The following is a 25578-nucleotide window of genomic DNA, read 5'->3' as shown; positions in this document are numbered from 1 at the left end:
AGTGCTGCCCAATTCACGATTCGAATTGATTCACTGATTCATTTTGGGTGAATCGATTCAAATCAATTTAAAAACAAAATAAATTGGCCTCCCGATTCGGTGACTGACCCTCCTCCCCCTCACCCCTTAAAGCAGGAATGGAAGCACTGCCTCCTGCTGGCTGGCCGCTACCACTCCTGCTTTAGAGGGGCAGGGTCAGTCGGGAAGTGCTGCGGTGTCTGGCTTCCCCACTGGCCTACCACGCATCCATTTACCTAATTCCAGCAGCAGAGCAGCCTGCAGAAAGGATTGCCAGTGCTAGCGATATTTGCAGGCTGCCATCGGCCTCTGGAGCTGTTGTTTACTCTGCCAAAATCCTGCCTCTGACAGAGGAGGGGCGAGATGGTGGCAAAGGGAAGACAGCTCCGGAGGCCGATGGCAGCCTGCAAAGATCACTAGCATTGGCGATCCTCTCTGCAGGCTGCTCCGCTGCTGGAGTTAGGTAAATGGAAGAGCGGGAGGCTAAGGAGGGGGTGTAGGCTTTCAGGGGGGATGGGCCTTCAAGGGTGGGACAGGCCTTTGGGTGGTGCAGGCCTTCAGGGATGGGGTGCAGGCCATCAGGGGGGTGCAGGCCTTCAGGGGTGGGTAGAGGCCTTCAGGGGGACAGACCTTCAGTGGGGACAGGCCTTCAGGGGAGGGGGCCCTGGTGTAGAAGTACATGGAGGGAGGGAAGGGGGTTCAAAGAGACGCATATGCCAGACTGGGGGGGAAGAAATAATGGGTCTAAAAACAGAGAAGAGGGAGAGAGATGGTGGACAATGGGATTTTGGGAGGGAAGGAACAGAAAGGGAAAGAAGTTGGACACAAGGGATGGTGTGGAGGGGGATAAAGTTACTGGATAGGAGGGTAGGTGGGAAGAGAAAGGGAGAGATGGTGGACCCTAGGGTGGTGGGGAAGGAGGGAGAGATATTGGATGAAAGGGTAGTTGAGAAAAGGTGGATCTGGGGATGGAGATGAAAAAATGGAAAGATGCCAGACCTCCAGGGAAGGGAAGGGAAATGGAAGGGGAGGACGGAGATGGAAGATGGATGGTTAGCACCAAGAAAGAAGAAAACATCAAATGGGCAGGAGACCCTAGCAAGTGAGTTATCAGGAGACAACCATAGCCTGGGACCAAAATGATTTGAATGACCACACAACAGAAGGTAGAAAATATAATTGTATTTTCTATTTTGTGATTACAATATGTCAGATTTGAAATGTGTATCCTGCCAGAGGTGGTGTTAGACCGTGAACGTGAGCTAGGATTTAACAGAGAGAGGAAAAGTCTTTTTTGTTTGCTTATTTTGTTTACACCACAGCACCAGTGTGGGTAGGAAAGGGCCAAGGGAGGGAAGAGGCTATAAAATAAACCCACCAGGATGTTTGAAAAAAACACCCAATTGATCAGGAAAATTGAATCAAATCGAAAAATCGGTTCAATAGGCTGAATCGAATCAAAAATTTTTTTTCCTGAATTGGGCAGCACTATCATCTGTGGCACTTAGACCCTTCTAAAACAGGTTAAGTTCCAAACATATAAGTTCTGTCCAGTATGTCTTTCAAAATGTTTGATTATCGCTGCAAGACATCTGTGTCTAACCTGCTATTGACACTTGCCAAAGCATGCCCATGACACGCTTCCACCAAGCTCATCTCATGCTCTGGACATACAGAGGTTGGAATACCTTGCTAAATGTACAAAAAGATGATTTCGATTATTGGCACTTGGACGTCCTGGCAAGTAGGGGAAATGCAAGCCTGAACTACTGAGCGAAAGTTATAAAAGGATAGGACCTCATGTAAACGTCTCACAAACCTGGAATTCACTGTCAAAACAATTGAGGGAAGTGAAGTCATTAGATACATTCAAAGGATCACCAAAAAGCTTTCTGTATAGAGACGCTTTTGACAGATAGGATTTCTACGAGGCTCTGATTATTTTTCTTCCTGTCCTCATGTTCTGTCCTATAATTGTTTTTTTTCCTATCACAATTGTAGTTCTCCCCGCATCCCTTTTGTATCTAATAGGTCATGTTCGTCCATGTTTTTGTTCTTTATTGTTTTGTCTATCTTCCCCATATTTTACTGTACATCACTTTGAATTTTTTTGAAATTGTGATTTGATCAAAATTTTTATTAAACTTGAAAATCACAGAGATCACTCTTGAGATATGGTGCTTCAAGGAGAGGCTGGAATATAGAATAACTCCGATTTCACATTCTTTCCATGATAGCAATACTGAAATGGTCAATCCTAAGGGATTTTGGAATACCAGGAGAAGGGAGGTCAGATAGAAATATGATACAGTGTTGTGTGCATCTGGTAGAACTATAGAATTAATAAATAGTAGTAGTAGATACCGGTTATGGCAATATTTAGCTTCAAGAATGTTTTATCAGCAATTGGTTCCCAGGAGAAGTAATCATGTCAATAAAAATGTTTTCATTCTTTACAAGCATTTAAACCATATGGGGTTCATAATAAAAAAAAAAAAAAAAAGTCTAAAAATTTGCCTAAATGGCTACTTGGACGATCAAAAAGCCTGATCGTCCAAATACCCATAATCAAAGCTGGTTTCTAAAACCAGCTTAGGCCTTTCCCCTGCCACTAAACGCACAGAGAGAAAAGAGGCATGTTTAGAGGAGGGGAAAGGGCAGGTGGTGGGCGGGAGGTGGGCTGACCTACACCTAGGCATGCAGCAGGTATAACCAAAACCTTAGGCAGGTTGCCTAGTCAGCACTTATATGTTTTGACTTAGACGAAGTCAAAACAGGTCTAAGTGCCGAAAAAGGGCCCGCTGAGCTGATCGTGGCTGCTGCGATCAGCTCAGCGGCCCCAGCAACCTGCCTACCCCTTACAGCAATGATCGCGGCAGGAGAGATGCCTCATCTCCACTACCGCAATGCCATCACTCCTCTATCCGAACTGCTGCGACCCGCGACAGGAGAGATGCCCTATCTCTCCTGCCGCGGGTCGCTGCAGTTCGGGTAGAGGAGTGATGGCATCGCGGTAGGGGAGATGGGGCATCTCTCCTGCCGCGATACATCACCCCCCAAACACAACATCGGGGCAAGAGGGAACCCAAGCCCTCTTGCCCCGCGGCACCAACACCCCCTGACTACGTTCGGGGCAAGAGGGAGCCCAGGCCCTCTTGCCTCGCAGTACCCCGACATTCCCCGACGACATCAGAGCAATAGGGAGCCCAAGCCCTCATGCCCCGCGGCACCTCGACGTTCCCCGACGACATCGGGGCAAGAGGGAGCCCAAGCCCGCTTGCCCCGGACACCCACGGCACTCACCGATTACGATCAGGCCAGGAGGGAGCCCAAGCCCTCCTGGCCTCTCGCCCCTCACCCCCTACACGATCGGGGAGGAGGGAGCCCAACCCCTCCTGCCCAGGCGGACCCCCTACCCCCACCCCCCACTACAATACGGGCAGGAGGGATACCAGGCCCTCCTGCCCTCGACAAAACCCCCTCCCCAACGACCGCCCCCCCGAACTCCCGATCGGCCCCCCATCCGACCCGCGACCCCCCACCAACCCCACGACCCCACCCACCCCCAATCCCACCCCCATACCTGTAAAATGTTGGCCAGACGGACGAGTGCCAAACTCGCCCGTCCAGCAGGCCAGCCGGTTGCAGAATAGGACCGGATTGGCCCAGGCGTCTGAAATCCTACCCACAGGTGGGGCCTAAGGCTCTTGGGCCAACCAGAATAGGCCTGGGAGTCTTAGGCCCCTCCTGTGGGCGGGGCCTTAGGCACATGGGCACAACTCCAGAAAAGTGTTCCAGTTTTCTATCACTCTCTGGGTGAAGAAGAACTTCCTTATGTTCGTACGGAATCTATCCCTTTTCAATTTTAGAGAGTGCCCTCTTGTTCTCCATATCTTGGAGAGGGTGAACAACCTGTCCTTATCTACTAAGTCAGTAACTTGAATGTTTCGATCATGTCCCCTCTCAATCTCCTCTGCTCGAGGGAGAACAAGCCCAGTTTCTCTAATCTTTCGCTGTACAGCAACTCCTCCAGCCCCTTAACCATCTTAGTCGCTCTTCTCTGGACCCTTTCGAGTAGTACCGTGTCCTTCTTCATGTATTGCGACCAGTGCTGGACGCAGTACTCCTGGTGAGAGCGTACCATGGCCCGGTACAGCGGCATCATAACCTTCTCAGATCTGTTCATGATCCCCTTCTTTATCATTCCTAGCATTCTGTTTGCCCTTTTTGCCACCTCAGCACATTGCGCGGACGGCTTCATCAACTTGTCGATCAGAACTCCCAAGTCTCTTTCCTGGGAGGTTTCTCCAAGTACCGCACCGGACATCCTGTATTCGTGCATGAGATTTTTGTTACTGACATGCATCACTTTACACTTATCCACATTGAACCTCATCTGCCATGTCGATGCCCATTCCTCGAGCCTGATTATGTCACGTTGCAGATCTTCGCAATCCCCCTGCGTCTTCACTACTCTGAATAACTTCGTATTGTCCGCAAATTTAATCACCTCACTCATCATACCTATGTCCAGATCGTTTATAAACATGTTGAAGAGCACGGGTCCAAGCACCGAGCCCTGTGGCACCCCACTGGTGACGCTCTTCCAGTCTGAGTATTGTACATTTACCCCCCACTCTCTGTTTTTAATCCATGATGCAGTTGTACACAGTGCTTAAAAATAGGAATCGCTATATTTCCTCTATTAATACTGGGTTTTTTTTAAAACTTTATTTTCATTTTTAGCAAATAATTACAAGTTACATCACTTGTTAATGCAATACAGTGCCTTACACAGTACTAAAACTCAACATTTTAGGAAAAATTCAAGAAAAGAAAGGAAATATAGGCACTTCCTCGGACCACAACAATAGAGAAAAAGGGAGCTATGAAACAGATTGGGGAGAATCATCACTACACTAACATCAATGAGGGAAAATAGCAAAGATGGTTCAGCTTTGGGCCTTCATTTGTTATACAGTGTCTAATTTTATCTTCTTCAGGTCCAAAAATGACCTCAGACGTTCAGGCTGGGAAAAAACACATATCTTAAGCCTATAAATTTAATCACACATTTGCATGGATACTGTTTTTATGCTCCATTAATCTAACATTCAGTCTCTCTGAGGTCTGTCCCACATATATCTTGACACAGGGACATCTCAAATTGTAGACAACAAATTCAGTCTTACATGTAGTTTTATATTTCTGCTTATACACCCTACTGTACACTGGATTAATGAACACCTTTGTGTCTCCATAACATCACACAGGCAAGAGCAGAGGTAAAATGACAAGGGCTGCCCAATGGTAAGGGCCACCAGAAGCTGCCCACACCTGACCTTCCCTTCTTTGCTCCCAGGACCATCATCTTTCAGCTCCAATTCCTCAGCTCCCTTCCGTTGTACCTCCATACACTGAAACTTGTGGTAGGCAGAGTATGAAAGCTGCCGCTGTGGCTGGAAATACCTTTCCTGTGCATGTCCCGACTCTCTGATATAACTTTCTGTGGCTAAGATGAGGCATAGAAAAGGACCTGATGGCCGCAGCAGCAGCTTCCTGCCATGAGTTTCAGCATGTTGAGGCATGGTGGGAGGAAGCTGAGGAAATGGAGCTAAATTTGGCCCTATGGGGTAGGGGAGATAGAGATATGCTGAACTGGGGATAGGGGAGGTCCTAGACCTGAGGAAAAGCAGATGTAGGGGAGAGAGTGATATTGAGACCTGGAGAAAAGGAAGAGAAGAGGTGGATGCTTGGAACTAGACCGGGAGCAGAGGAAAATGTGAGCGAGACCTGGAGGAAAGAGAGGGGGAATAAAGTAGGCAGATGCTGGAACCAGGCTAGGTGGAGACGGAGAACTGGAGAAAAAGGAAGAGGAAAAGGGGGGGGAAGATGCTTTACTGTGGGAGTAAGAGAAGAGATAGAGAGATTGGACTAGAGAGAGGAGGAGAGACGGTGGACCAACAGAGGGAAGTGGAGAAAGATGTCAGACTACAGTGTCTGTGTGTGGGGGGGGTTCAGGGATGGTTTGCAGGAGGAAAGGAAGAGAGATGCAGTACATGGGGAAGAACAGGGACACAGAGGAGATGGTGGCTGTAGAGGGTACATGGACATGGACACAGAGGGGTAAAACCAGACACAAAGGGAGAGGCAGGGACACAGAGGGAGCATGCTTCACAAGACAGGTAGGGGCATATAAAAATATGAATGCTGGACATATAGAGAGAAGAAATGTCAAAAGGACAGTAGACACTAGAAAGTGAAGAAGCGATACTAGGCTAGATGGATCATTAGTCTGACAGAGTAAGGCTATTCTTATGTTCTGCTTTTCTCTGTTTAAGCAGGACATAAGACTAGCCTTACTGGGTCAGACCAATGGTCCATCTAGCCTAGTATCGCTTCTTCACGGTGGCCAATCCAAGTAAATAAACAGTCACCACAAACACCAAGAATGGGAATCAAACCTTGGCACTGCAATATCTCAGCACAAACTACTAAGCCACACAATCAGTTGACATTAGCCCCCCCACCCCCCACTCCCCAGTTCAACTGTCACCAGGGCCAAACCAATGCTCAGATAGTAAAGGTAGAACAAAGTATTGCTTTTTCTGAATATATTAATGTAATATTTCAGCTTGTCAACTTTAGGAAATGTGCATCTTTGCACTCCCCCACCCCCCAGTCCCTACTTTTTCAGAAGTGATGGAGTTATAGGGAGCCTATCTCAATTTTTTTGCACAGTGCCCATTCAATCCTAGCTACTCTACTGGGCACTGTGGGCAAAAGCCAACTTATCTGGGACTGTGGGAAGGTGAATATTAATTCTTGGAGTTCCTACGAGTATAAACCTGTGAAACAGAGTATGAAAATTAAATGAGTAGACTGAGGAGGACAGCCTTTTGAACCTGACAAAGCTAGTTCTAAGACTGAATAAGGTAAAACTGGCTAGACTTGAGAACAAAGAGGTGCATTTTTGATAGAATGTCTAAGTCTGAGTTTGGACATTTTGAGAAAGAAAGACGTCCAGAAATCCAGTAGAGAAAATGTTCATTTTCAAAACTGCAAGACGTCTACATTTTTTAAAATGACTTATCTAGACGTTTTGGCCCTTAGTACGTCTTTCTTTTTTGGCCATTCTCAAATATAAAGACATCCACATGAAAAATGCACAAAAGCAAGCTTTACAGACGTTCAATCAGCCAACATTCTTAGCAAACTATTCACAGACAGCTAAGCATTCCTGAGCACAGCAGAGGAGAACTCTAAGGATTACTGTAGTGAATATCACATAAAAGTCCAAGGTACACATGTCACTAAAACCTGCTTATATTGTATGGTGAGCTCTCCAAAACCCACCCAAAATTTACTGTACCCACCTGCACAACACAACAATAGCCCTTATGCCTACAGGTGTCATCTTTATATAGATACAGTAGATTTTGGAAGGCTCACCATACAATATAAGCAAGTTATACTGACATCTGACCTGGGACTTTTAATGTGACATTCACTGCAGTAACTCTTAGAGTGCCCCTCTGCTCTGCTGTGCAGATGTATAAGAGCCATGCAAATCTGTAAGACAGGCTGGAAAGTACTGTTTTTTTTTCCAAGTTTCAAGTTTATTTAGGACTTGATATACCGCTTTTATAAGCAAAGCGTTTTTTTTCACATATTTGGGCGGTGACCACTGTATTGAGTAAGGTAGGGTTATGCCTTAATCCCTCCAGTGGTCATCTGGTCAGTTTGGGCACCTTTTTGATCCTTATTCATTTTTAAAACAGGTCTAGCCCCAAATATCTAAATTGTGCCCCAGACGTTTTGTTAAAAAGTATGATTATCTCTGCAGAACATCCAAGTCCTAAGCCTGCCCTAAGCTCATCCATAACATGCCTTTAACACAGCCCCTTAAGATTTAGACGCACTGTAGAGAAAGTGGTTCATAAAAATTATTTAATGTAATATAGTGATATTAGTTTATGGTGCTTTTAGAAGTTTTAATAGTCAACATGTTTAATGGGGAGTTAGCTACCATGTTTCCCCAAAAATAAGACAGTGTCATTAATTTGTGGTCCAAAAAATGCATTAGGGCTTATTTTCAGGGGATGTCTTATATTTTCATGTACAACAATCATCTCTCCCTTCCTCTCCTCCACTCCAATTCTTCCTCTTTCCTTTCTTTCCCCCTCCCCCATGTGCAGTATCTTTCCTCCCCTGTCACCCATCCCCTTGTGCAGCATCCTTCTATCCCTCCCTCCCATTCCCCTGTGCAGCAGAACCCCATTGACCCTCCCACCGTGAGCTGTTTTTGGAGGATTCAGTATGGAGGTATGTCAAGTCTCACCGGGGTGGGGATCGCTGAATTGATGAGTCAGATTTTTTTTGGCGAATCAGATAGCACTAGTGTCAAGGATGGAGTCAGGGAGTGTTGGGGCCATTTGGGGGGGGGGCTTCAGGGGTTGATCTTAACTAGGGCTTATTTTTGGGATAGGGCTTAAGAACATAAGAACATAAGCAATGCCTCCGCTGGGTTAGACATGAGGTCCATCGTGCCCAGCAGTCTGCTCATGCGGTGGCCCAACAGGTCCAGGACCTGTGCAGTAATCCTCTATTTATACCCTTCTATCCCCTTTTCCAATAGGAAATTGTCCAATCCTTTCTTAAACCCCAGTACCGTACTCTGCCCTATTACGTCCTCTGGAAGCGCATTCCAGGTGTCCACCACACGTTGGGTAAAGAAGAACTTCCTAGCATTTGTTTTGAATCTGTCCCCTTGCAACTTTTCCGAATGCCCTCTTGTTCTTTTATTTTTTGAAAGTTTGAAGAATCTGTCCCTCTCTACTCTCTCTATGCCCTTCATGATCTTTTTAGTCTCTATCATATCCCCTCTAAGTCTCCTCTTCTCCAGGGAAAAGAGACCCAGTTTCTCCAATCTCTCAGCATATGAAAGGTTTTCTATCCCTTTTATCAGACATGTCGGTCTCCTCTGAACCCTCTCGTGTAACGCCATATCCTTCTTAAGGTACGGTGACCAATATTGGATGCAGTATATTAGGAGCATCTTTAAAAATCATGCTAGGGCTTATTTTCAGGGAAAAAGGGTAGCAACTCAGTTACAGAGGTGAAACATTTATTAAAGAAAGAGAGAAATGCACCAAATTGCACTGGGAACTGAATAAGGTCAATACAGATTAAGAAAAGTGAAAAGCATAAATATGACTGAACACAGGTTGTTTCTGCATAATCCTTTATACAAAGGTCAAGTCATACAACTGATCTGAAAGACAATAAAAGTTATTAAGAAGAGTCTGGAATGGAATCCCAGGAGCACAGAAGTTCCAAATTGATTTTTGAGCTGAGTGGTGCTCTTTCCTTCTTATTCTTAGAGCATAAAGTACAAGAATTATCTCAAGAGTTTTCTGTTTTGCAAGAGAAACACATGTGCATATCAAAAAATTTCTACATCGGCATTTATATCTTTTCCTAGGCACACATATGTGTTAGCTTCAAGTTCAAGTTTATTATAAAAAATCTTTAAACCGCCTAATCAAATTTCTAAGCAGTGTACAATATAAAATTTACATAAAAACAGATTAAAAATCAGGGGTACTAGATAAAACCAAAACACATAATAAATAAAACACATAATAAGACAAATGGACTTACTTCAAACAATAGGAAAGAAAGGGGAGAACTACAATTGTAAAAGAGAAAGCAAAAAGAAAAAGGAAAATACAATAGGTTAGGGTAAAAAGCGATAAAATTTATTTGTTTAGTTTTTATGTCCTTAAGAGGGCAGTTATTGTCCAAAGGCATCCTGGAACAAAAATGATTTTAATTTGGATTTGAATTGTTTTATTTCAGATTCACTGCGCAAATGATTTGGCAGTGAATTCCAGAGAGTAGGGGCAGTAACAGCAAAGTTATTGGAACGCAACGTGTTGATTAATTTTAAAGAAGGTATGACGAGAAGATTTTGTGATATTGAATGAAGCGATTTTGAAGAATTATAAGGAATTAAAAGTCTGTTAATAAACTCCGGTTGATTATTAGTCTTGTTGTAAAGGTTAAAAGTAGGATTTTATAACTAATTCTATGTTCAACGGGTAACCAATATGCATTGAATAGGAGAGGTGAGATATGATCATATTTTTTAGCGCCACAAATAATCTTGATAGCTGTGTTTTGCACAATCTGAAGCCATCTAATTTCCTTTTTTGTAATGCCTTTATAAAGGGCTTTACAGTAGTCTATGCAAGAAATTACTAGAGAATGGATCAATGTATTCAAAGAAGCTGGTTCTAGTAACTTTGCAAGAGAACGAATCATTCTAAGACAATAAAAACATTTCTGAATAACCGTGCTAATGTGATTGTGATAAGAAAATTTACTATCAAAAGTGACTCCTAACAGTTTTAGAGTAGGGACAACTTTGATAGGGAGCGATTCGAACTTCAAGGGAGCCTGAAGCGTTATTCCTTCTTTGAAAGGAAAGATCATAAGTTTCGATTTGTTGATGTTAAGAGACAATTTGTTTGAGTCTAACCATGTTTTAATTTTTTCTAATTTATGGTTTATGGATACAACCTCCTCTATATTGTTAAGATCAATGGGATGGATTAATTGCACATCGTCGGCATAAGCAAACGTAGTAAAACCAATAGATTGGCCCACTATCAGAAGTGGTGACATAAAGATGTTAAACAGCAACGGTGACAAAATGGAACCTTGCGGGATCCCGTGTTTGGTGGTAAAAGGTTCGGATGATGCGCCATTGAACATAACCTTAGATGATCTGTCTGAAAAATAAGAAATGAACCAGTCCATAACCTGGTCAGATATTCCGATTTAATGAAGTCGCGTTAGTAACAGGCTATGGTCAATGGTATCGAAAGCAGAGGAGAGGTCTAAGGAGATAAGTAGTGTTGATCAAGATGGTAAAGTATTTTAGTAGTAAGTCCTAATAGGGAAAGTTCTGTAGAATGGTAATGATGAAAACCGGTTTGGTTAGGGTGAAGTACTTTTGTTTTCTCAACGAATTCATAGATTTGAAGAAAAACTGTTCTTTATATTTTGCAGGATCACTCATATTTTACGCAAATGGTATGCATCTTACAAATTCTACAGGGGTATGTAAACTTATGAAAATGACTGTATATGGTAAAATTGGCCATGCCCTCAGTAATGGGCAAGTCACTCAGTCCTCCATAGCCCCAGGTACATTAGATAGATTGTGAGCCTACCGGGATATATAAGAAAAATGCTTGAGTATCTGATTGTAAAACCACTTAGATAACCTTGATAGGCATTATATAAAAACCTAATAAACTTGACTTGAAACTTAAAATACCAAAGAATTCTCTCAAAAATACATGAGAAATAAAGTGGGACAGTATAGCAAACAAAAGCACTCCAATAATATGAAAAATTATTAAGAAAATATATAATTGATGAGTGTAAAAGAGAGTCCTCAGTTATCACAACTCTCCAAACCCCTAACACAGAGTTGACACAGGGTAATGGGATCACATGATCAAATTTTATTGTACCAGTTATCAGTTTCAATCTATATTCTATGGGCTACTTTTACAAAGCCATGGTAAAGGTTTATACCACGGGCTGGCGGTGGAGCATTTACCTCACCAGCCCACAGTAGAAACCTCTACTGCGGCTTTGTATAAGTCAATGTATATTAGTTGAAATCTTTTTATGTCCTTTTTATAATACATTACATTAATCCAGGTGTGGGGGAACCAAGGATTGAGTAAGGATATGAAGAGCCTTAAACTCCAATAGTTGTCAAAATTGAGCAAATGTCCCTATAAGAGAGGCAATTTGGAGACAAAGCATCAGAATCTATAACTACCCCAAGAAGTTTTGTAGTTTGAGAAATTGGGATAACTGTACTGTATCTGCTAAGTTAATTTGAGGGTGGTTTGACAAGTTCAGTAAAAACAAACAAAGTTAAACAAATATTTTTACAAATTTGACAAAACTTAGTTTTCCGAGGAGATAGAAAAACTGGACATTCGCTGGACTAAATGTACAGGACGCGATGGAGATTATGCTGAGAAATATAACTGTTTTTAAAAATTATATATATTTAACTTTTTTTTTTTTTTTTAACCAAATTTTTCAAACCATTCTCATAGTGGACAATCTAGGTGCAACTGGCTCCTAGTTTTAAACCAAGTACAAATGAAGATGTTATTCATGGTTTTCTAGTTCATTTGTGGAGAATACCTAGAGCTGTCTTCTCTGTTACAGCCCTATTTTAACAGATGTAGTGATTAAAGTAGTCCGTGAGGGTAATTCTCTAAAGTAGAAACTAACATTTGCACACTAGTTAATAATAATAATAACAACTTTATTTTTGTATACCGCAATACCAGAAGCAGTTCAAAGCGGTTTACAGAGGAAGAAACTGTACATAGACAGCGAAATTACAGAGTATTGTCAATTACATTGGTAGAGTAGATCGATTACATTAGGGAGTCGAGAATGTTTGGGTAAGACCGGAAATAGGTCAGATAAGTGCATAAATGTTTAAAATACATGCCTGTGCTACCTCAATTGGTTACAGATCCTGCAGTCATTTGACTCTTTAAAATTTTTGGTGAGGAAGAGGAGGGAAAGAAAAATTGGGGGATTAAGGATAAGACCTGTAGAGTGCTATCCAAAATAAGTGCCTTATAAAACTAGATCTTAGGACAGGTGCAAATTCCATTGTTGATTTCAAGGGTCATCGATATTTATTCTCCTTTTTGAAAAAGGATCCACATCCAATTGTCTTCATAAAATATGCAGCAAATAGGGGCTTTTCCTGCCCATTTTACCTAGAAACCCTGTTATACTGTATATTTAGCCTTAGGAACTCCCCTTAACTTTAACCTTTATACTTCCCTATAGGGGAAGAAGAATGGCCCAGATTCTACATATGACATCTGAAGTTAAGTGCCTAGAACAGCACACCTAGCTGATCTAGGCTTCTAATTTTTTAATCAGCTTAACTGGCTCAATTAATTAGCAAAAATGATCTCATAATTGGCAAAAATTAAAATTAATTGGGTGATAGGCACATAGCGCTTTTGCATAGGTATCTAGCCCAAGGTGTCAACCGGAAAGTAGGCGTGGTTATGGGCAGATCCTGGGCATGTGTTTTGTGTAGGCACTTTAATTGGACTTGAGCATTTGAGGATTTGCTTGTTTTATGTAGCTGGTGCAGGGTTTTATCAGATTACTAAAACACTGGCCCAGTTTTAGTCATTCTTCGGTTTGTTTCAAAGCACAGGCCATTAAAAAAAAAAAAAGGGGTGAGACCGTTATTCCATTCTGCTGAAGATCAGTTCTGATATATAACAGAATATTTCAGAAGTTGCCTGCTGAGAGCTCGCTTGACAGTAGCAATTAACAAAACAGGGGGTTGTTTTGTTAGAAGAGAGTAAGGGGAGGAGTGAATGAAAGCCTCAGAGTTGTGTATTGTGTGTGTGTGGCTTCAGGCTAAAGTGATTGTGGAAGCGCATGAGCTTTTTTTTTTTTTTTTTTTTGCTTAATGCCTTCTCCTTTCAGAACTAAAGACCCTGCTGATAATGTTGCTCTAGCAGGAAACAGCATTTTAATACAAGAAGGCATGCAGTTGTATTTTCACTTTCACCTAGAGAGCTCCAGAGATGGATTATCTTGTTGTACTTGCTGTCATTCTCCAGATCTGTGAAAGTAAGATTAACGTTTTCTCGCCATGCAGAGTGGTATCGTCTCTTTATTAGTGGATTTGATTAGCTTTTTATACTTTTTTTTTTTTTTGCCTGTTGCAGATGTTTTAATTTCTTAGATTAGAAGAACAAGCGTAGCAGTTCTGGGTAACAGCAGTAGGTTTAGATTGCGGGGATCCCGTGTTTAGTCTCTTTTGATGGTTGAATTAGAACACTTAGCTTCCTCTCCCAGTGTTACTGCAAGTGCTTATTGTACAAACAGAAAACCGGAATGCCTGTTGTGCTGCTGAGTGATGCATTTCAATGTTGTGTTTCAGCCATCGTCACAGAGGCGCCTGTTGATACAACCACTAAACTCCGGGAGCGCATGATCTTGGAATGTGTGTATCCTGGGTCAGCAAAAGTGACACAGGTGTCCTGGTTTAAAGAGAGAGCTTCCCAAAAAATCTCAGTGGCTGTTGCTAACAGCATCTATGGTGTATATATTGATGAGCGGTATAAGGAGAGAGTTGAACTTGCAAATGTGTCATCCTCTTCCAGTGACATGTCCTTAAGGTTCCACAGGACTTCCGTGGCAGACACGGGCTATTATTACTGCTCCGTTCACACGTTTCCAGATGGAATTTGGGAAAAGACAATAAAGGTTATCAACTCAGGTAAGATAAAGCCTCAATCTGTTTCTAAGTTAACATCCAGTATCAACGGAAAGGAATCAATTTGGGGGGGGGTCTTGTCATTTAAAAAGTAAAATCAATCAATAAGCAGCAATCTGAAAAAAGTGTATGCCAGAGGAATTTTTCATTGTGATCATTCTGAAATCTATAGGCGAGTGAGAATTTGTCACATGGGATTTGCCCCTCATCTTCCTCTCTTCTCCAACCAAAATGATGCTCAAAATGTATAATTGTCTGAATATTTTTTTAATCACCTTAATGCAAATTTCAATATCCCTAAATCATTTTGTTAGTAATAAATCATACATACCAGCAGAATGATCTTGTAGCTATTACAGCAAAGAAGAGACAAGTTAATTTAATCATGTATTTTTTAATGGGTATAACTTATCTGCCATCATTTACTATGTTACTGTGTTACATTTGTGTACATTATTGTACTGCACAGAAACTTCTCTTCCTTAATTTATGTAAAACTAGCAGGAAGGCACTTTTGTGTCCAAGCACCAACCTTACTGTTTCCCATGGAATGTCCCATCCTGGATCCTCTGATTTCAGGACGCCGAAATGTCCCGTTTTCAGAGAAGGCATGTGAGTGGGGACAGGGGATAGCAGCCTGGATTTGGCAGAGGCAGAATCATCGCTCTGGGCCCCGCTGACTCTCCTATCTCTCCCTCCCATGCAAAACCCCACCGACCCTCCCATGCGAGATGACCGACTGAGTGACAATCCTCCCTCCAGCAGCGTTGGCAGCCGCAGCACTCTAAATAGGCTGCTTTGCGGCTTTCTCCTGCCGGTGAGTCCCTCTGCCGTGTCACTGATGACATCATCACTGACACGGCAGAGGGAATCACCAGCAGGAGAAAACCCCGAAGCAGCCTGTTTAGAGTGCTGCGGCTGCCAACGCAACTAGAAGGAGGTTTGTTGGTCGGTTGATTGGTCATCTTGCGTGGGAGGGTCATCAGGGTTCACATGGTAGGGAGAGATAGGAGAGTCAGCGGGGGTTCGGCTGGGAGGGGGGAGAAGTGGTCTGCCTTGAGTGCTGCAAGGCCTGGCGCCATTACCTTCTTCAGGCAGCAGCAGCATTTACAAATCGCTGCTGTTGTCGGCTTCAGGCCTTTCTCTCTGCCGGGTCCTGCCTACTTCCTGTTTTCATGAGGACAGGACCCGACAGAGAGGAAGGCCTGAAGCCAGCAACAGCGGTGAATTGTGAATGCTGCTGCTGCCCGATGAAGTTCATGATACCAGGCCTTGGGTGACAGAAGGAGGAAAGGGAGCAGAGGGGGAGAGAATTGGGGAGAGTGTTGCTGTACCCAACTGGAGGGAGAAGGAAGATGAGGGAGGGAATGAAAGAAGATGCCAGGGCATGGAGGGAAGGAGGAAGGTATGCCAGACCAAGGGAAAAGGAAGGAGGAGCCATCAGAACATGGAGGGGGGAGGGAGAGATGGAAGAAAAGGAAAGGAGAGAGATACCAGTGAATCAAGGAAGGGATGATGCCAAACCGTGGGGTGGGAAGGAAAGAAAGGAGAAGAGAGAGATGCCAGAGCATAGGGGAGGGGGTGGTGACAGAGAGAGAAAAACGATGAGGTGGCAGAGCTGAAATCAATCATGTACAAAGAAGAGAAGGGGCACAGGATATATAGTTTATGGAAGGAGCATAATAAGAGGGAAGATGCCATATGGAAGAGAGAGATAGAGAGGGCGGACACTGGATGGAAAGGGCAGAGAGGGCAGTGAATGGAAGGGGCGAGACAGAGTGTGAACAGTAGATGGAAGGGGTAGAGAGAGGGAGACAGACACTGAATGGAAGTGTGGGGGAGAGAAGGGACAGCCACTGAATGGAAGTGTGAGGGAGAGGGGGGAGCAGACACTGGAAGAAAGTGGGGAGGAGAAAGAAAAAAGGGCACATGCTGGATTGAGGGAAGAGGATAGTTAGATACTGGAAGGGGTGAGTGAAAGAGGTGGCAAGCTATAGGTAGACACAGTACAAGAGGGAAATTAAGGACTGAATAGTAAAAAAGTATTTAGACAGAGGCAGAAAATAAATTGAGAAGGAAGACCAGGAGGAAGTGAGCAGAGAGAGAGATGCCAGAGCAGGGGGGAAGGAGAGGAGACAGATACCAGAGCTAGGAGGAGGAAAATAGGAAGGAGACAGATACTAGATCTGAGGGGAAATAAGGAAGAAAGAGATATGCTAAAATCTGCTTGGAGGGAGGAAGGAAAGAAAGAGAGAAAGAGGCAGAGAAAAGGGGGGGGGGGAGTGTAAGCAGATTAGAAAGACTACAGAGAGAAAGGCCTGGACGAAAGGGGAAAGACAGGAGGCAGATGCAGGACTATTGGAGGTTCAGACAGAGAGGGAGAGAGAGGGAGACCTGGAACAAAGGTACAAAGGAGAACTGACACTGGATCTGGGGAGGGTAACAGAGGGAAAAGAGAGAGAGACCTGGACCCAAAGGGGATGGGGTTGGATTGTGAAAGAAATGTTAGATGCAAAAGAAAGAAAAATTGGATGCACAGTCAGAAGGAAGTGCAACCAAGAGACTCATTAAATCACCAGACAACAAAGGCAGGAAAAATGATTTTATTTTCAATTTAGTGATCAAAATGTGTCTGTTTTGAGAATTTATATCTTCTGTCTATATTTTGCATTATATTTGTCTATTTTTCTATAATTACTGAGATGACATTGCATATTTTAAAGTAATCTGCCTTGACATCTTTGAAAATCCCCAAAACTCTTAAATGATAATTAACATTTTCTCTGCATACAGTGTGCTTTGTGTTTTTAATATATTTTATGTTTACCATTATGAATTAATAAGATATTGTGTGTACATGACAATGAATGGAAGAAATTGGGGGCAGGGCTGGGGCGGGGCTAGGGCAGGGCTGGGGGTGGGGCTAGGGTGGGATTGGGGGCGGGACTGAATATTAATAGATGTTCCGTTTTGATGAAAAAAATTAAATGGTCACATTATAATATAGTTTACAGGTTACAATTTGCCATAGTTATCCTTACAGTGCAAGTTTTCCAACACAAGTTTTATCCTAACTTGACACACAAAGACAGTTTACACTAAGGTTAAATTTGTTATAGTTATAGTGCAAAGTTTTTCAGTACAAGTTTTTCCTAATGTGACAAGTTTCAAGTTTATTAAAATTTTGATTGAACGCAAATCAAGGCTTCTAAGCATTTTACACTAAACAATACTTGACCGATATAAAACAATAGGAAAGTTGGGAGAACTACAAATTAAAAGTAAAGAATTTGTAGAAGGTAAACCACAATAGGGAGGCTAGGGAATCAGGATTATTGAACAACTCTGGCTCTATTCGAAGTCTATTTAAGAGTTATATGCATCTTGGAAAAGGTAAGTCTTTAGATTTCCCTTAAATTTGTCTAAATTTTTTTCAGCCCTGATATAAAGAGGTAAGGAATTCTATATTGTGGGGGCTGTAATTGCGAATGAAGTGGCCCGACGTGTGCTAATGGTTTTCAAGGATGGTGTATGAAGAAGATACTGAGAGGGGAATCCAGTACTTTGTAATCCATTGGTCATGGGCAGGGGAGTTAGGTGAAGAGGTGTGTTTTTATTGCTTTCCTAAAGTTTAGGAGTCCTTCAAGGGATCTGATCTGCAGGAGCAGTCGATTCCAGTAGTTTTGTATGAAGTGGGAGTAGGAATATTGTTTGGCAGTTTGCAGTTGAAGGGCAAAATGAGTGGGTGTTTTTAGGCGTATTTCATCTTGGGAGTGGAGGAATTTGTTTGGCGTGTATGGAGGAAGCTTAGCCACCAAGTAGCCAGGCGCCAAGTCGTGCAAGGATTTGAATGCTAGCATTAGGCCCTTGAAGACACAAGGCCTGAGAACATGGGCTGGAGTGATTCCCAGTCACTCCTGCCTTTGCTGCCACCTTGAGACGCAATGGTGCCCCTAGCGGCAGGCTTGTGGTACTACTGCTAAAAAAAAGTACTGGCAAAAATCTCCTTCCTGGAACTGGGTAGATATCTTGGCAGCTCTGTTGCAGTGAATTAAGAAACAGGGTAATTGGGCAAGTCATTTTCTCCCTCCATTGCCTTTCTATAAGCTAGAGATGCCCATGAGTAGAATACTCCCATAACAAGTGAGATGTAGGGGCTATTCATCATTCTATAAAGTCAGATGGCCAAATTCTGACTAACATGCAAATTTGGGCATGCCAGCTATAGAATAGTGATAGTTGCATGTCGTAAGGTTAAATTAAGTAATTCAATACCAATACTAGTCCTTAAGTGGTGTTAATTGGCATTATTTTGTAGTTTTGCATATAACTTCACTTTAGCTACTATTTTTTAAATAAAGTGCCTAAAGGCTGTAGTATGCAACTAAAAAGGGGCATGCCCATGGGCGTGTCTTGTAGTTGTGGGAGTAAATTCTAGAATACAATCACATACGTACACAAATTCCAACTTTAGGTGCCAGCACTTAGCCTTTGGCTAAAGTTAGGTGCACACCTGCCAATTTATTATATCCTATAACAGCAATTTCATGTGTAATTGCCATTGCAGTATTGGCATTCAGGGCCCGATTCCATAAATGGCACCTGAAATGTAGGCACCGAGTAGTGTGGCACTTAGGTGCAATTCTATAAAAGTTAGACGCACTTTATAGAATCATACTTAGTGGTGCCTAAAGTGATCTTAGACATTGAAAGGCATCCTAACCTGGCGCCATATTTATGCCAGGGTTTTCTCGGCCTAAATTCTGGCACCTAAGTTAGGTGCCTAATGGTACTTAAGTCCAAAACATGCGCCTACGTGTAAAACATGGCCGCAATCTGCCCCTAGCCATGCTTACTTTCTGATAGACGACTAGGTGCCTATCATCCAATGAAATGCAATTGCCAATTATCGGCAGCGATTAAGCTTTTTAAATAATAAGTTAGGCGTCTCAATCAGCTAGATATGCTGATCTAGGGGCCTAAATTTAGGTATCATGTATAGAATCTGGGCCTTAGTGTCCATATTATTGGTGTCTAATTTAACATAGAAACATAGAAACATAGAAGATGACGGCAGATAAGGACCAAAGCCCATCAGGTCTGCCCACTCTACTGACCCACTCCCAAGTCTACTATCCTAGGGATCCCACTCCTGGTGACAGGTTCCCTTGGCTTAACCCTCTAAGGCAGGGGTGCCCAACGCGTCGATCGCGATCGACAGGTCGTTCGCTCAGGCGACCCCAGTCGATCGCACAGCAGGTTCCCTTCTTCCCTTCTCTTTTTTTCCCCTCCTGACTGGTCCGCCTCTTAAAGAATGCTGGCCAATCAGAGTGCTGGAAGGGCGGGGTGAAGGTCGGTGGGGGACGGAGCTCAGCGCATCACAAGAAATAGAAGCGCCTGTAATGATTGAGGTAAGAGCGAGGCCTAATGCTGCCCGATATACAATTTTAAAAACCCCAAAATTGGCCTCCCAATCAGTGGCGTACCGAGGTGGGGCGGTCCGCCCCCGCCCCGGGTGCACGGCTTGGAGGGATGCACAGCCGTCCGGGTCCTCCTGCCCTTCCTTTCCACCGGTCTGCGCACGGGACTCGCACCCGCCGCCCAAATGGTGCTGTTGGTTATCGCGAGACTCGCGGGAGTTGACGGCACCATTCGAGCGTCGGCGCGGGACCAGGCAGGCGCAAGCCCCGAGCGCGGACCGGGGGAAAAGAAAGGCAGGATGACCCGGACCTGGCCGGCTGTGCACCCCTCCAAGCCGTGCACCCGGGCGGATCGTCCCCCTTCTAAATCCATTGTACTTGTCTTTTATTCAGTTCCACTAATGAGCATTGTGACAGGCAGTTCTTATGGGGCAGTTCTTGGAAGTATTTCTTTGTTTTTCTGTGCCTAAGTATTCTATTAATTTAACTTCCTTATTCATGTGGGGATCTCCAAAGGGGACGAATGGGAGACGGCCGGTGGCAGGTCGTACTTTAGCAATTCTTACAGGTTGCCATAGGCCTCAGGAGCTGTCTTCCCTCTGCCGTGGTCCTGCCCCTCCTCTAAGTCAGAGACAGGCTTGGGGCAGAGGGAAGACAGCTCCTGAGGCCTATGGCAACCTGCAAGGATCGCTAAAGTACCAGCGATCTTCTCTGCAGACTGCTCCCTGCTGGAATTAGGTAAATGGATGTGGAGAGGGTAGGCCTTCGAGGGGGGGGGGGGAGTGCAGTCCTTCAAGGGGTAGTGCAGGCCTTCAGGGGGGGGGGCAACCTTTGAGGGGGAATGTGCAGACCTTCAGGGGGGGTCAGGCCTTCGGGGGAGGGGGGCTGTATAATAAAAAAATATTTGAACATAAATACAAAGTACGCTCGGTGTGTATATATATATATATATAAATAAATAAATATATATATATATGTTTAGCATTTTTATTGTTGGTAGATCATTTTGACTTGGTCATTTTAAAAGTAGCTCGCAAGCCCAAAAAGTGTGGGCACCCCTGCTCTAAGGGATCCCACTTGGGCATCCCATTTGCTCTTAAATTCTTGCTCTGCTTTTAATCCCCTGAATTTTATAAAAAGTGCTACAAATTACATGTATATATTTGGGCACATGTGCAATTTGCGCATTCAATTTAATTGAATAACAATTCAATTAGCACCAATAATTGGTATCCTAATGAGCAATTATTGGCACTAATTGGTTTGATTAAATGTACACATGTAAATTTAGGTGCAGGATCCACGCTTAGATATTTTTGTGCTAAAAGGGGTCACAGAAATGTAAGGGCCATGGGCAGATCGGGAGCATTCCTTCAAACTATGTGCACAATTGTAGAATAAAGTGTGTGTGTGTGGGGGGTGTCCAGTGGCATAGTAAGGGTGGGAGGCGCCCGGGGTGGTGGCATTCCCCTGCACCTTCCTATCTGCCCCACTCCGCTCCTTCTACGCCTCCATGTCACACTTGCACCTAAAGGATTAAAGGGTAGGCCCGGTAGACATGTGCCTTGGGCCCATAAATAAAAATGGGCCCCAGGATCGGCATTAGGTGTTTCCTGCCCGCTGCAGTACAGCAGCAGGAGCTGGAGTGGGCTGGGTAACGGGCGCTTGGGGACAGTGGAAGCAGCAGAAGCAGGTGGCGGCACCCTGAGAAAGAGAAGGAGTAGGAATAGCAGTAGCAGTGCTGGTCATGGACCAGTCGCCCCTCTCCCCCTGCTCAGCGGTGACATGTCCCGGGGCGGCTGAGGAGTTCTGGTCTCTGACCCGAGTATGGAGCCTCTGCTGGCGGTGCTGAGGGAGGTGCACTGGGGCATGGCCTCCTTCCCCTTGGACGTGCTTGTTAGCAGCTACCGACTGTCCCAGATCGTGCTGTTAAACAGTGGTGAGTCAGTCCGGGGGCAGTTGGGGGGGGGGGGGGCACTCCAGTGCAGAGTTGGTACTTAGCATGTGTAGGGATGGAGGGGGTGAAAAGAAGCTCCATTAGGGAAATATCAAGGTGTTTTGGAGGGGGGATTGACAGGGGTGGGCTTGTTCTCTCTCTCTCTCTCCTGCCAACTCCAGGAGGTGTTGGGGGATGCGCTTCTTAGACGTCACTGAAGTTAGCAGAAGGCTCCCATTTATTTAGAGAACTAAAAATATATGTGTTTGCGGTGCATGAAAGCCAGATTACAATATCAAGTTTGTTTTAATCAGGATCTCGGAGACATGGTTTTGTAGAAAGCTGGTCAGATTTGGCTGAATGGAACCAAACAAGTGTTTTAACCTTGTGTATGTGGGTGTAAGGAGGTCCTTTATCAGTTGTTCAGTTCCTTGTTTTTAAAGATTATGTAGAAATTCTGTACAACCTAGCCAGCAGATTAACCATTCCCCTTAACTCAGTGGTCTCAAACTCGCGGCCCGGGGGCCACATGCGGCCCGCCAGGTACTATTTTGAGGCCCTCGGTATGTTTATCATAATCACAAAAGTAAAATAAAACAGTTTCTTGATCATATGTCTCTTTAGCTATAAATGACAATATTATTATTAAGACTTAGCCAAAAGGAAAGATTTATAAACTATATAGAGTTTTACCTCATGCAAAATTGTCATTTCTTTAATAAGACATTAACTATTTTTTTCTGAGGCCCTCCAAGTATCTACAAATCTAAAATGTGGCCCTGCAAAGGGTTTGAGTTTGAGACCACTGCCTTAACTGTATCCATGGCATCTGGTCTGTCTGTCTGTTTAAATTATAAGCTCTTTCCAGTAGCGCTGTCTTCTTTGTGACTCTGTACAGCGCTGCGTACATCTGATAGCACTATAGAAATAATAATAGTAGGGGGGAGCAAACAGGGCAGCTGGTGAGGTCAGCTTCCCTCACTTCCACTCCCTCGCTGCCCTCTCACCTGCAAGCGAACTAAACGCAGGCCACGGGGCTCTAACATTGCATGCGCCAGTTTCCCTTCTCCTCCCTCCCCCTCATGATGTAACTTCCTGTTTCAGAGGAGAAGGGAAGCCGGCATATGCAGTGTTAGAGCGAAATGAACCCAAGCGGGGGTGGGAGTGGGGGAGGGAAGGACCCAAGCTGGAAGGAAGTTGGGTTGAGAAAGGAAAAAGGGCACATGCTGGATTGATGGAAGAGGATAGAGTTAGATACTGGAAGGGGTGGGGAAATTTGAGGACTGAATAGTAAGAAATTGAGGACTGAATAGTAAGAAAGAATTTAGACAGAGGCAGAAAATAAATTGAGAAGGAAGACCATGGAAGAACAGGAGGAAGGGAGCGGAGGAACGGAAGAGAGAGAAAGAGATGCTAAAATATGCTGGGAGGGAGAGATGGAAGGGAAGAAGACAGATGCCACACCATGAAGGGAGCATAGATAAGTAGATGGATGCCACACCAATGGAGGGGGGGGTGTTAGGGAGAGATGGAAGGGAGAGGCAGATAGTTTCTGGAAGACGCAAAGAAAGAGAGCAGATGCCATATGGAAGAGGCAGAGAGAGGGCAAACAGTGGATGGAAGGAAGAGAATGATGCGACGATGAGGAAAGCAGAAACCAGACAACAAAGGTAGAAAAAAAATTTCTATTTGTTTTATTTATTTACTTAGTTTTGCTTTAGGATAAAGTATTATTGTAGCTGTGTTGATAATCGTTTGTTAATAGAAAATGGAAATAAGGTGATCTTATTTATTGGACTAATTTTAATACATTTTTTATTAATTCAGAGACCATAACTCCTTTCCTCAGGTCAGGACAAGGATACTGTTACAGCAGTATAGTTTACTGACCTGAAGAAAGAGGTTTTAACCTCTGAAAGCTAAGTGAGAAATGTATTAGTCCAATAAATTGACGGCTACTAAATTTTCTTCCCGCCATGCCTCCTATGCATATGCAAAACATAAATTGGTGGGCTTCCCAAAGCCCTGCCAACTGAAGATCTCTTCCTCTAGGAAGGAAGGGGGGATTTGTTCAGAGATGTTTGGAGTTTGCATAGAAGAAAAACTGTACACTGGCACTAGTATGGTCATCTTTGTTGTTGAATTTTAAAATAAAAGAAAAAAATAAATAAAGAAGTAAATAAGAAAATGGGTAAATAAATGTGGGTGGGGGTAGGGCAGGGAGGCCCAGTGTACTTGTATGCCTAGGGGCCCTCGACAAATTTATCCTGCCCTGCTCGCGCCCTCCCTTCCTACCCCAGTACCTCTTTAAAACCAGCATGAGCAGCTTCTCCAACCTGCTGCTCATGCTGGCATTGGCTTTCCCTCTGATCTAACTTCCTGGTTCCATGACCAGGAAATGATTTCAGAGGGAGCCAGGCTGGCACAATCAGCAGGACAGAGTAGTTGCTCTTGCTGGGGTAAGCCTAGCGCCTAGCCTAATGCCAAGGGTAAGACTAGCGCTGGCAATCCGGCTCCCGCCTCAGGCGCAAGTATTAGCGCTCTTTGGAGGACCACTCTGGAATAAGCACATCAGAGAAAAAAAAAAAAAACCTTTCCACCTAGTTTCAAGTTTTATTATCCAGTCCAGTTTGCACTGGTTTAAATACAGCCACACCAGCTGATGATGCTTGGAAAAGATTTATCACAATCAAAGTTCTCTTTTACAGCAAGTCCTTGCTTCAATCAGGAAAGAAAAAAAACAAAAACGCCAAAACATTTCCCTTTAAAACAGGATTTCTTTCTCATAGTTCTGCTGCCATGCTTTGCACAGTTCTGGATAGCATTCTGGTTTCAAGAACTTATATACAAGAGTTTAGCTCCACTCATTTTAGGCTTGGCATAATTATTGTATTGAGCCCACTGTTTCTTCAAGAAGTTCTTCCCACCTGACTGCCTGAAGTATGAATATCCCATTGACCCTTCTTATTTCTGGGCAGTGGGCTGGGAACCATCCACCCTTGTTTTAATGGTCTAAGATTCCACTCCCAAAAGTTCCCACTATCAGGCATGTGCAATGTCAGGTCACTGAATCTACTCCGGGCTTTATTTCTCCTTCTACAGTTAGTTAGCAATACCCATCCTCCACTCACTATGCTTTGCTTGCATACAGGGATTCTGGTTTAACATCTGTTATTAGGCAATCCTCACATTCACACATCAAATACTCATTCATTATACAGTCCCTCATAAGGACAGAAATGTTTCTTTAAAGTACTTTTGACCATTATTATACAACAAACTTTCATTCCCTTACCCCACACAATTCCTTACTGACTCATGCTACATTCAGTCATATAGTCTAGAGCAGGGGTCCCCAAAGTCCCTCCTTGAGGCCCGAATCCAGTCAGATTTTCAGAATTTCCCCAATGAATATGCATTGAAAACAGTGCATGCACATAGATCTCATGCATATTCATTGGTGAAATCCTGAAAACCCGACTGGATTCGGCCCTCAAGGAGGGACTTTGGGGACCCCTGGCCTAGAGCTTCTGGGACATATCTCTTCAGAGACATATCCTTCTACTTCCATCCTTACTCCATCCTCCGGAACAGCATTTGGCCAGACTGCTCATGGAGCTTTTCCCTTCCAATTAGCTTCTGCTTGGAAAACAGTTTTTTCAGCATGGCAGTGCTGTGGAACAGGAGGTTTCTTAGCAGAAGGCAGTAAGACAGAGCTTCTAGCCTACAGTTTCCTGTTCTGTGAGGAACGTCCTCCCCTCCAGGTTCCTGATTGCCTGTCTGTGTTCTTAGCTGGCCTTGATTTATTCTGCTGTGTAACTTTCACTTGGGATCTAACCACG

The 25578-nt window shown here is 43.9% G+C and overlaps 1 protein-coding gene across 1 annotated transcript in view; it reads left to right on the top strand.

Moving 5' to 3' along the window:
* The window catches only part of CD226 (CD226 molecule), a 93385-nt gene that overhangs the window by 11220 nt on the left and 56587 nt on the right, over window positions 1-25578 (top strand). The window contains exon 2 of the mRNA XM_033934973.1: window positions 14045-14383. Within this exon, the coding sequence (XP_033790864.1) occupies window positions 14095-14383 (289 nt within the window). The 5' untranslated portion in view covers window positions 14045-14094. The remainder of the gene's footprint in view (window positions 1-14044; window positions 14384-25578) is intronic.

This window comes from Geotrypetes seraphini, chromosome 2 (assembly GCF_902459505.1).
Source record: "Geotrypetes seraphini chromosome 2, aGeoSer1.1, whole genome shotgun sequence".
Taxonomy (NCBI): domain Eukaryota; kingdom Metazoa; phylum Chordata; class Amphibia; order Gymnophiona; family Dermophiidae; genus Geotrypetes; species Geotrypetes seraphini.
This window is presented reverse-complemented; position numbering and strand designations above follow the sequence as displayed.